The sequence below is a fragment of the Manis javanica genome, chromosome 3, assembly GCF_040802235.1.
Source record: "Manis javanica isolate MJ-LG chromosome 3, MJ_LKY, whole genome shotgun sequence".
NCBI classification, from domain to species: domain Eukaryota; kingdom Metazoa; phylum Chordata; class Mammalia; order Pholidota; family Manidae; genus Manis; species Manis javanica.
The window spans coordinates 13,419,197-13,431,972 of record NC_133158.1 but is presented as its reverse complement, the minus strand read 5'-3'; the positions used below and the strand labels follow the sequence as shown (position 1 = coordinate 13,431,972).

Sequence of the window (12,776 nt, the reverse complement as noted above, 5' to 3'; positions counted from 1 at the left end):
AAAGTGTGTGGATTTCATTTAAGCACATTGGATTTGTGTTTTTGAAAGATTGCTTTGTGTCCCATGGAAGAGACCAAAGCTAGAAGCTGTGTGACTTGGTTAGGGGCTTCTGTAATAGTCCAGCAAGGAAAGGTGTGATGGGAAGAAGTGGGCCTCACAGGAGGGGGGACTGAAGACATGGGCAATTGACATGGTGTGGGGATATGGATGCTGGAAGGATTCAAAGATGGCTTTCAGGTGTGAGGAGGTGCTCTTTCCTCCTCCTCCTGTTGTGAGGTTAGTGTGGATTTCTATGGGGAAAGAAATATAAAAATAACATACAGGGCTGCTTACCCCCACTGAGGTTATGTTTTGAGACCACAGGTGACCTCTGGATGCTGGTTGGATGCCTTAGCTCACCTGGTGGGCTTCTCCTGACTATTCCAGTTTCCTGGACTCCAGCAATTTAGGCTAATAGGTTGTCATATTTTTAATGATAATAGGATGGGACTGTAGTCTGCTTGCCCACATTTCTGTGACTTTCTCAGGTATGCTTCCTAGTAACTCTGGTCATTGGCCTCAGGCTTCAGAACCATACCCTAGTGTCTAGAAAGATCAGTGACCAGTTACCACCACTCTTATTTCAGCTCCTGTAAACTGAGGCCTCTTCATTCATGCCCTTCTGTTGGGTGAAATATGCTAATATTTGGGTGATTTCTAAAATGGGGTCATAGGAAGCTGAAGGGTGACAGTCCTTCTACTGGGTTGGCAAATCACTAAACCCAGAGAGGCCAAGGGAACATGTAATTATAGCTCAGAATTTAACTAGGCTGCCCTATTGCTTGACTTAGAGCAATGTTCTCACCTGAGGTCATTCTGTTTCCCAGGAGATGTCTGGCAATGTGTGGAGAAGTTGTTGGTTTTATGGGTGGAAAACAAGCCTTGTCCTCTGACCGTGTAGTAAGTAGAGACCAGAGATGCTGCTAAATATCCTTTGACACACTGCACAGCCTCCAACAAAGAATCATCTGGCCCCATATGTCAGTAGTGCCCAGGTTGAGAGCCTGAGTTAAAGCAACATTTTATTTTTTCCAGATGTTAAGTTGTTATTTCTCCTCTTTTACTCCCTTTGAATGACTATAAATCATATTTTCTTCTCGAAATCTTTAAAAATGGCACTACTTCATATTTGGAGGTGAAAAAAAGTTCTTAGAAGGGTGTTTAATTATCTATCTACCCTCTGATAATAAGAGTTAAAAATATTTAAATGATGACTTCATAGCATGAGTGTGACTAGTACAGAAAAAAGAATGAAACTCATTTAGTTTTCATTTTGGATGTCATGCATATAAATAAGTGTTGAAGTCTGGAAGTAGATATGTTTTGTTTAGTGGACTTAGCATTCTCTTTTTAATTAAAGTGTTTTTCCCCTCTCAGTAAAATAAAGAAGATAGGTTTTTAGATGTTTACATATAAATATGGTTGAACATGTTTGAACAGGCATATTATATTCTCTAAAGATGGGCTGAAAAGTCCATGTAATCATTTTATGTAAATTAAAATGTAGTCATTTTAAGATGGGGGAGGGACATTGGCTCTTAGTACCAATTATTTGAAAAATTAACTTTGGGGTTGAATGCAGCCTATTATTGTTTCCGAATATGTGGAAAATCTCTGTTGGAGCCTCTGAAAGTCTGGTGGCGTTTTTTTGGTGCCATGTACAAGGCTGGCATGCCTGGGGCATCAGCCTGCCTGGAGAGAAAGGAAGCAAAGGATTGGGAAGGTGACTCACTGAGTAGCACTCAGCTGACTTCATTGTCTGGTACTGCTCATTGCATGCGGGAAAAGTGGGCTCAAGGTGAAAGTCCCTAAGCCACAATGTCAGGCATACAGCCAACCGCCATCACGCACAGGGCACAGGGCATTTCCACTGGGCGCTGGCTGGGTGCTCACTGCCAGATTTGCATCCTGGAGCAAATGTAGGCTCAGAAACTTCAGACACGTACGGAATAGGAGTATGCTGGCCACTGGGACCTGACCTCTCGCGTGTGTTTGAGCCCTTTGGATGGTCCTTCAGATGAGAAACCTCTGGACAATATTTTGTTGTGTTCTTATAGGCAGTTGAAGTGGCTAAAACCAAGCCAGGTTATAGGCCTGGTTGTTAACCAGCCTGGGTAAGTTTATTGCGTGGGATTTCATTCTTCCATGTCATCATTTGCAAAAAAAGGCAAAATGTCATTCCCCATATAAGGCTACACTGTCCTTAAAAAAATGATCATAAATGATATTAGCAGAATTAAATGAAGTGTTGAGAATGAAGTGGGGGAGTTTAGGGGGAGGGAGGCACAATCCCTCCACCCCCAAACATCTATTTATGTATGTTTGTATGTATTTTTGCGTATTTCCATCCAGGCCTTGACTGTATGCACACCCACACACAAATCACATTAACATGGAATTTCAAATGTGTACCCTACTTAGGTCACATATGTTGATGCCATAAATGCTTTCCATGTTGGTCCAAAGTCATTACTATGATAAGAACTGTGTAGTAGTTTGTATCATTGCCTCTCATAGTAATCACATTGTTATTACTTGCAAACATTGTTTATATGCTGATTCTAATTCATGACACCCAGGTTAGGACCTGAGAATCTGGATTCTCAACAAGTTCCCACAGGCTGCTGGTAATGGCTAGTGTATTAGTTTCCTGTGGCTACTGTGACAAACTACCACACTCTTGGTGGCTTAAAACCAGAGAAATGTACTCTTCTCTAGTTCTGGAGTCTAAACGTTGGAAATCAAGGTGTCAGCAAGGATGTGCTCCCCTGAGAAGGTGTAGGGGAGAATCGCCTCTTTGCCTCTTCCAGCCTCTTTTCATTTCAAGAATGTTATATAAATGGAATCATACAGAAAGTAGCCATCCAGGATTGGCATTTTCATTCATCATGATTCTCTGGAGATTCAGCTAGGTGGTTGGTGGTGTGTATCAATAGCTCCTCCTTTTTTATTGCTGAGTAGTATTCCAAGGCATAGATTTACCACAGTTTGTTTAACTGTTCACCCACTGAAGGACATCTTGGTCATTTCCATTTTTTTTTGACCATTACAAGTAAAGCTGCCACCAACATGCATGCACAGGTTTATGTGTGAGCATGACTGTTCCTTTGACTGGAATAAATGTCCAGAGTACAATTATTGAGTCATATTATAGTTGCATGTTTAGATACTTAAGAAACTGCACACTTTTCCAGAGTAACTGTATCTGTTTTTATTCCCACCAGTGGTGTAGGCGTGACTCACCTTCTCTGTGTATAGCCAGTATTAGGTGCTGTCATTATTTTAGCCATTCTGATAGGTATGTGGTGATATCTTGTGGTTTTCATTTGCATTTTCTGAGTCACTGATGATGTTGAATATCATTTCATATGCTTAATTGCCATCTGTTTGTCTTTGGGGAAAGTGTTCATGGCTGACATATATTTAGTGTCTGCTTATATATTTTGCCTGTTTTCTACTTGGGTTATTTGTTTTTGTTGTTATTTACTGTTGAGGATTGACAGTTCTTTATCTGTTCTAGAGATTAGTCCTTTGTCAGCTATGTGGCATGCAAACATTTTCTTTTGCTTTTTTTCATCCTCTTAATGATCTTTTGTAGGAAAAAAAAGACATTAAGTTTGGTGCAGCCAAATTTATTATGTTTTCCCTTCATGGATCATGGTTTTTTTGTCAAGTCTAAGAACTCTTTATGTAGTTCTAGATACAAAAGATTTTTCTTGTGTGTGTGTTTTTTTTTTTTTTTGTAAATGTTATGTAGTTTTAGATTTAAGTCCATCTCCTGCTTTGAGTTAATTTTTGTATAAGGTGTGAGATGTAAGTTTCATCCTTTTTGGCTATGGAAATCTGTCCTTCTGGCACCAGTGGAAGGGTAAGCTTTTCTCCACTGAGTTGCTTTTATACCTTTGTGAAAAATCAGTTGAGCTTTTCTGTGTAGGTCTATTTTGGGATTCTGTATTCCATCCCACCTGTGTGTCTAGCCCTCCTTCAGTGTCACCCACTCTTGAATACTACTGTTATATAGGAAGTCTTGAACTTAAGTAAACTGATAACCTCTAAGTTGATTCTTTCAAAACATTGGTTTGCTACTTTGCCCTTCCATATTAATGTTTTAAAATCTTTGTCAGGTAGTTCTGACATCCTCCGTGTTGGCATCTATTGGTTGTTTTCTTCATTCCAGCTATTTTCCTGATTCTTTTTATGGTAAGGGATTTCCAATGATAATGTACGTATTTGGGGTATTAGGTCGTAAGGCTCAGAATCTTACTCGACATTTTCTGTTTTCCATGGTTTGGACTGGCACTGCTTTGGCCAAGAATGGGGTGACACGTGTCACTGCCAGGGCTGGGCAGAAGTCAGGGCTCTCCCCTTCTCCCCACTGAATCTTGATGGTGGGGAGGAGTGGCTTCTTGTTCCCGCTGTGGCTTCCTATGGGGACTTCACATCTGGTGGTGGTAGGGGGGCATAGGGAGGGAAGGGTTCATTGTAGCCTAGCGGTGTTGAAAAATCTGTCTGTCCCCTCTTTTCTTTGCATCACCCTGGCATGCTGAGGGCAGATTGGGATACATCATTAGAGCCCAGAGAGGGTGGAAGTCTAGGCTCCTTAGTCCATCGTTTCTGGACTAGGTGTTGGTAGGACCATAGTGGTGTTTGGCTGGAGTAGAGCAGTTGTTGTCTAAAAATTTTCTGCCTTGCTAGTCTCCCTCTTCCCTGGCTCTTTAGTCAGAGAGAACAGGCTTGTGTTGGAGCTTTTTGTCCTTACCCTCTGGCGTTTACTGCTTGTCAGCTTCGGGAGCTCCAATTGTGGGATATCTGAGGCATAAAGAAACCCCCCAGGAATACACCTCCAGCTGAGGTCTGTCCTGCGGCTCCCAACTCGTCTGCCTTCTTCTGTTTATGTTTCCGAGACTTCTTGTTTGCCTTCTAGATGGCATCCCAGGCCTACTGTTGTACTTTGTGGGAGGAATAGGAAGGCATAGACCTGCCCCATCTTCCCAGATGGGAAAGTGTTACCCCTTAACTTTTTACAGACCGCCCATGAGACACTGGCTTGGTTCTACAGCTGAGAACGTGTAATAATGAGAGCTGTCGAGATGGCCTGAGCTTGGCTTTAAAGGAGATGATCATTACTAATAAAATGGGTTAAATGCATTTTTCTAGTTGTTTTCTTTCCATCTCTTGTAAGGGACCCTGAACTGGGAAGTCACTCCAGGGAGGGCAGAGAGGGGAATGAGCTGAGAAATGAATAACCTACCCCACCATCTGGCTTGCCGCTGTTCAGAAAATCACATGGCATCACCAAGTTAGTTCTCTGTGTTTACTTGAGGTGCCAAATGCTATATTTAAGCCAAGAACCGATTTTGAAAATATTTTTCTACTTCTGTTTTTGTCAAACGCGTTCCTTGGCATGTTATGTTAGGGCTTGTTCTGCCGAAGCTCAGCAGAGCCTTCTGTTTCTCCAGGCTGATTTGGCTTGCACAATTCAAACATTAGACCTTCATTTTGGAACCGAAGCCTTCTCTGGAGATAGCACAGAGTATGTTTTCATTTCCAGGCAGGTAATACCTATCAAATGAGAGGTAAAACTTTTATTCTTTGTTACTCTTTTATATAGGGGACTTGCTATTTTCTGCTCAAGCCTGTTTGACTACATTTTCTCTTTCCAGAGTCTTTCTAATTATGGAGAGAAACGCAAACGTTAAGCTAGTCTTCCTTTAACTAGCGAAGGAAGGAAAGTGTAACTGCTTTACTTTCATAAATGTGATTTTGTTTGAACTTTTAAGTTACCGGTGTGATTTCAGCATATATACATAAAGCCTAGATAACAAGGTTTAAGATAGGGTAGATGTCTAGGTAAGCCCAAATGAAACATTCTATGGACAATTTTGATATCAGGATGAAGAAAGTGGTTTTTTTTTTTTTTTGGGCTGGGCTTAAATGTTTTGTTGCTGGTGGAACATTTTTGAAGTCTTTTCCCTCATCCTAGGAGTCTTTTGGAGAGAGGGCACCATTGTAATAGATCCTGTATCTTTGACTAGTGGTAGAATAATATCGCATAAAGGAAATTGTTGCTGTGAGCACTGAAATGCTAGATTGGGGTCTGGGAGTGGCTGAAAGCATCGACTGGAGTTAGTGCTTCAAGAAACCTTTTGAGGTGGCACATGGCTCCGTGTTAGCTTGAGTATAGAATCAAGCCATCAACAGATTAATTACCCAATTCACAGCAGTCACATTTGAATCGTGTTTAGTTTAGGGGAGACTTCTATTCGCTCTTTCATCTACTCTAGCTCTTTCTAAATGTGTCCGTGCTTTAGGCAGCTTCATAAGTCAGTCTGTGTCACTTTGAAGGCATCATATCATTATTTCTGGATAGGAAAGCCCCGCCTTTGTGCCCCCAACACACCCTCTCACCTTGCTTTTCGTTATCCAATACAGCCAGGCAGAAACCACAGTCCCCCCAGCCCCTATCCCACCCTTTACATTTGGTGTGTGTTCTTCAAACTAAACATGAGTTAAGTCAGGACTTTATTCAGGAGTTGGTGTGAAAGCAAAAAGTGTGGCAGAGCCACAGTGAGAGAGACATCAAAGTACAGGGCACCCACAGCCCCCTGATCCTTTGAGGTGAATTTTCTACCCAGCCAATTTGAGTTTTCTTTTCCAGTCAGGGCAGGTAGAAACCCAATTTAAATTCCCAGGGCTGTGACTCTAAGGTGTTATTTTTTTCAGCTCTCTTTTCCCTTGATCTTCTTCCCTCCCATCCATCCCACCCTATTCCTGGTTCAGAGTCTAATATTTCTACTTTGAATCTCAGGGCACTCGATCTGAGTCGATTCTTAGAGGATGGTCTATAAACAGAAGGCTCTGTATGCATAGTCTCACAATTAGTGAATCCACTAAGAATTCAGGGTCAGAGAAGCAGGCTAGGCTTAGAAGCTTGGCTACCCACTGGAATCACTGGGAGATGAAAAAATAAAATCCGAATCCCACCCCATAGATTCTTACTTAATTAATTTCCAGTGGGGACCTAGACACCCGTGTAATTTTAGATGTATCCAAGGTGACTCTACCATTCAGCAAGGTTCAGACCTCTCCCTTTGAGCTTATGTCCAGTTCCCACTTAAATTCTGAGTGAGCCTGGCTGGTTCCCAGTTGTTAGAACATTCCAGCACCGGAAGAGAGAGCAGCTCTCTGCTTATGCTGTTAAAGCCATGTGGGGGAAGCCCAGTGAGCTGAGGCTCTCCCCGTAACTTTCAGTCACTGGCCCCTAATTTCCTTTTTACATATAAGGTTATTATAAAGCAAGAATTTCAACTGTGGGTTGGCATCTCCCTCGGGTGCAGATGAGTCTCAAAAGGAATTACAAAATTTATTTAAATTTCTGCAGATAAATTTCCCCCTCTTAAGGACTGTTATGAACTCAAGTGCAGAAAAAGAGGGTTATCACAGGTTCCCAAGGCTGAGGTGTTGACCTGTTGCATTTGTTCCTTTGACAGTTGGATCCCCTTCCATGTTTTGGTGGCTCTGGGGTCTGGGACTTGCCTGCCGAACAGTGGCAGTCAGTCAGAGGGTTTATCTGCTCATTTGGCATCTTTGTTGCAGTTTTAAAAATGTTATTTTAGAAGTGGAGTGAGTATGTCTGTATATAGGCTCTGTGTTTAGAGAAGAAACAGAGAATGCAGCTGCTACAACCCTTACTGTGAGTAAACACTCAAACAACTTTGACCTGTTTGAATTCTTTAGCATTTCTTCCAGAAAGTGGGGGCAGGACAGCCAGAGCAGGTTTATATGTAGCAGGGGCCTGTTAGAATTACTGCCCAGCTGATTAACCAGGAGGATGGTTTGTCACTTTTTTTGCGAGGTACAACCCAATTAATTTTGGAAGATGACCCCCAAGGAAGAAGGTATTGCTGGAATGGAAAGGTGAGATCAAGATAAGTGTCAGATTATTAGAATGGGAGAGACCTCTGGGCTTGTCAGATGGAGCCTATTCATTTTACAGATATGTGAACGAGGCCAATTTATTAGGGATTTCATCAACATTCATTAAGCACCTATCAGAATGTTACATACTGTGTCAGAGCTAAAAGGAGTAGAGGATGTATTAGAGTTCTCCGGAGAAACAGAACCAATAGGACACACACACACACACACACACACACACACACACACGAAGAGAGAAAGAGATTTATTGTAAGAAATTGGCTTGCACAATTATGGAGGCTGACAAGTCCCAAGATCTGCAGTTGGCAAGCTGGAGACGCAGGAGAGCCGATTGCGTAGCTCCATTCTGAGTTTGAATGCCTGATATCCAGGAGAGCCAGTAGTGTAAGTTCCCCTCTGAAGGCTGGCAGGCCTGAGATTCAGGAAGAGAGAATGTTCCAGTTCAAGTCCAAAGGAAGGAAAAGGCCCACGTCCCATCTTGAATGCTCAGGCAGGAGGAATTCCCTCCTACTCATGGGAGCTTCTTCCCTTTTGTTCAATTCAGCCTTCAACGGATTGGTTGAGGTCCACCCACATTGGGGAGGGCAATCTGCTTTACTCAGTCTATTAATTTAAATGTTAAACTCACTCAAAGGCATTCTCACAGAAACATGCAGAATAATATTTGACCAAATATCTGAGCACCCTGTGGCCCAGTCAAGTTGACACATAAAAGGAACCCTGACAAATGACTTTCCCCAAAACAAAGATGACCAAGATTTAGGTCTCAAATCCAAGCCTCGTCACCTTTGCCTAGAGTTTTTCTGCTTCATTATGCTGTTTTCTGATTCATCTGTAACAAGTGAATACTACAGAAAAAAACATGAAAATTGATAAATTAGACTTTATCAGCAACCAAAACTTACTCTCATTAAAAGACATTACCAAGAAAGGGAATAGACACGCTACTGACTGGGAGGAGATATTTGCAAAATCTGTTTCTGACAAAGGACTGGCATCCAGGGTATAAAGGAAACTCCTGGAGGTCAATATTATGAAGATAACCTAATAAAAAAATGGCAATTTGCATGGAAACTTCACAAGTAAAGTAGGCATTCCATTAGCACACGATAAGATGGCTAACATCGTTAGTCATCAAATAAACCAAACTAAAATAATGAATGAACAATGTTATGTGTATATGAAGAATATACAGATACATGGTGAATTACAAAGGAATGGCAGATTCCCTGACATCTGGCTCTGGGCTGAAGGGTGGAGGGCAGTTGTTTGATACTCCGCACTGTTGTCACTGTTCACACAAACCTGGAAATCCCGCCTCTTTGCTTGCACACTTTCGGCCACACAGTGTACTGTGATGAACAAAAGCGTGCCTGTGAAAGCCATCTGGTGCTGACACATAGGTTTTAATTAGTTTGCAGTCTAACGATATGGAAAGGTAGGCTTGTTTAACTTGTTTATAAGTTCAGTTATAATCATGAGTCTTCAAAAAATTCCTCCCCTCGAGAACAAATAAAATTCCATTAAAGGTGTTTTCGAGTCACATTACTTTCACGTCAGATGATGGGAGGGTAGCTAATATTTGTTGACTGTTATGTTGCATGTTTTCATTTATTCCTCATGACAGCCCTGTTGGGTAGGCACTGTCATCATCCCCATTTTCCTGATGAGGAAATCGAGACCCAGCGTGATAAGGGAACTTGCCCAAGAACACAGAGGTGGTAAACGGCAAAGTCAGGATGGAACATCCATCCACCTGGTTCTGGTTCAGCCACTGCTTCTATTTTACTAGTATCATCCTTCATCCATTCCTCTAGTCAGTCCCTAAGTCTCTGCTGACTCTGCCTCTAAGCTGAGAGGGTCTTAGCTCTCATAGGACACTCTCAGAGAGGTGACAGGTACTACATAAGAAAAAGGAAAATAAGTCGTTTCCAAGAACAATAATGGCTATGAACACAGTGAAGCAGAGCCAATGGGAAGGAAGCAGCCTGAGGAAGTGGCCCTTGGTAGAGAGACTGGTCAGAGAGGGCCTCGCTCTACGGCAGGGGGAGGGCCGCTCAGACCACGACCTCAGCTCTGAGCTCTGCCGCCTCGGTCAGCAGCCCCATGCTGGACGCCGTGCATGTGAATGTAAGCATGTATACAGCAGAGTTAACCTCAGCAGTTCGGAATCATCCCCATTTATATGCCCTTCTGCAATACTTTTTTCTAAAATGCACTTGGATCTAAATGAAAAACAAAATTCAACAGTCAGTAACTGTCCGTGATTGCTATTGTTTACCCATCTCTAGGGCTGGGCCTGCCTCACTAGGGTTGTCACAACTCCTGGGGCCCACTCCGGGCATTTATTTGGGGCTGCCAAGCAGAGGGATGCAGATGTCCAGATGGTAAGCCACGAGCAAGACTGCCGGGCCTGAGGTGCCAGCCGTACTCTGCTTGAGAAGCACTTGGTGGAGCAGCAATGGGCTTCAGTGTGTGTCTGTTGACATCTCATACATTGAGAGGACGAAATTTGGGCGGCTAGGTTTGAGTTAGTTTTCCTTGGATTCAATGAAGTCTTGGCTGTTCTGTGACAAAGGCCAGGACTCTGACCTGGTCCAGTTTATTATGTATGTTCTGCGCTTTCCCTCCGGCAAGGCAGAGAACGGATCTTGAGTTTGTTTTTCTTTCCTCGGATATAAAATTTTTAAAGTTGTAACACTTTAGTTTGCCAGTCTGTTCGCTAGTGAAGGAGAGGAAGGCCGTTAAGAGTGATGTTAATGTGCACATGAGAGCCCATCAGGAGCTGGCAGATGCGACGAGGTTGCCTTATATAAATCACCTTCCATTGTTGAGGTGGGCATATGGCCAGTGAATGTCCTAATTATGGAATGGTTTTTTTATAGCCCCATTATTTATAATCACTTTCGTATAGCAGCTTAAAGACTACAGTAAGATGGAATGAAAATGGTAGCCTGTGAAAGGGATAATTGCTCATGGAGTTACAGAGATTAGAAATCTCTATCATCAGCCTCTGGAGTAAGAACTCTCCCTCCTGAATATTTTTAACCAGGTATACTGCAGACGTCACACTCTCTAACACAGAGAGCTGTGGTCCATCCAGAGACATGAACCACCTTAAGAATTCTTAGGTCTGTGGTCTTGCAACATAATGAACTAGCCCGAGAATCTCCACATTCATGTGATAGGTGCTCTACATACATTTTGAATAAGTGAACTCTATTTTGGGATATTTTACATGCAAGAAAGTTATAGAGATAGTACAGAGATTTCCTGAGTCTCCTCCACCTCGTTTTCCCTAATGCTAACATCTTGCATAAACATGGCTCATTTGTCGAAAGTAAGATGTTAGCATTGGTGCATTTCCATTAACTCCAGTCTTCGCTCGGGTTTCACCCATTGTGTTTTGATTTTGTTTTTCTCTGGGGTCCTCTTGCTGTCCCTGGAGCCTGTGCAAGACACTCTGCTGCACTTAGTCATGTTTTGTCAGACTCTTCTCTTCTATACTGGGTTCTTAAGTCTTTTCTTGCTTTTCCCTGACCTTGATCGTTTTGAAGAATATCAGTATATGGTTTTAGCAAAACGAAGATCCACTGTTCCTTGTTAGATAAACTCCTTGTCTGGAGTCACAAAGATGGGGAGGGGAGAGTGTAGAACTTTGGACTTGGAACCTCTGGGTTCTAGTCCTGCATCTGATCACTTCCACACTGGGGGTCTCATTTTCTTCATCCGTTTTCAAGTGGGAATAATGCCACTTTTCTCACTGGGTTTGTAAGAACTGAATGAGGTAATGCTCAGGAAAGCAATTTATGATTAAAAAAAAGCATCATATTTGTGATCATCAAAGGGAAATCCCTATTTATAATGTGTGAGTTTTTCTATCCTGCATATTTGTATAAACTGGAGATTGACACCAGTAACAGATTTTGTTTTGGGAATAATCTGATAAATTTCTCTGAAGGCTATCCAGGTCTTTCAATAGGTGGAATTGTTTTATTTCCTAAAGGACTTAGGGATGGGGTATTTTTAACCTGTTTTGTATTTTTGTAAAAAGCCCCATCAGTGCAGATTAAGGGCTCACCTTCCTACTCCTTTTCTAAGGGAATGATTTACACACCCAGAGCTACCTGCACATATGGAGATGCACAAGCATGCACACCCCTGGCCATCTTACAGAAATGTAGCATGTTTTTGAGAGAGACACAACCCTCTAAAATGGGATGGCAAACTACAGCTTGTGGATCAAATCCAGCCTATTGCCTGTTTTTGTAATAAAGTTTTATTTGAACACAGCCAGGCACTGTTATTTACATATTATCTAGGGCTGATTTCCTGATAAAAAAAGCAGAGTTGAGTAGTTAGAACACAGACCTTACAGCCTGCAAAACCTAAAATACTTATTACGTGACCCTACAGAATAAATTTGCCTGCATCTGCCCTAGAATCCTACTGATGCCTTAGATGTTTTTCTTTCTATTCTCACCTGTCTGGGACCCTATACTTCAGACTCTCTCCTTTGTTTCCAGCTTTGGAAAATATTTGAAAGGGGTGCCGGGCAAAGGTTGGACTGAAAAGGATGCTCTGCTTATAAGAAACGGTTTTTCAGGCCCATCAAATGATGTGGATATCGCTGGTCGTCTCTGCTCTCATAATCGAGTAGAAATTGGAGTGGCATGCTCTACTGTAACCCTTCTTGCATGTAATTTCCCAGGATAGAACCTGGAACCCTGGACCCAGCCTGCTCTTGTGTAAATGTATTAGAAAACAGACCATATTAGAAAATAGTTTGTGACTCAGAT

General features: G+C 42.2%; 1 protein-coding gene across 23 annotated transcripts in view; it reads left to right on the top strand.

The window, feature by feature from the left end:
- MAGI1 (membrane associated guanylate kinase, WW and PDZ domain containing 1) overlaps positions 1-12,776 on the top strand; it is a 589,008-nt gene that overhangs the window by 330,718 nt on the left and 245,514 nt on the right. Inside the window, exon 1 of one of the 23 annotated variants that reach the window (XM_073230861.1) lies at positions 5,594-5,615. The exons of the other annotated variants lie outside the window; for them this stretch is intronic. Coding sequence (XP_073086962.1) covers positions 5,609-5,615 — 7 coding nt within the window. The 5' untranslated portion in view covers positions 5,594-5,608. Of the gene's footprint in view, positions 1-5,593; positions 5,616-12,776 lie in introns of those variants that run through there. 23 annotated transcript variants of the gene reach the window in all.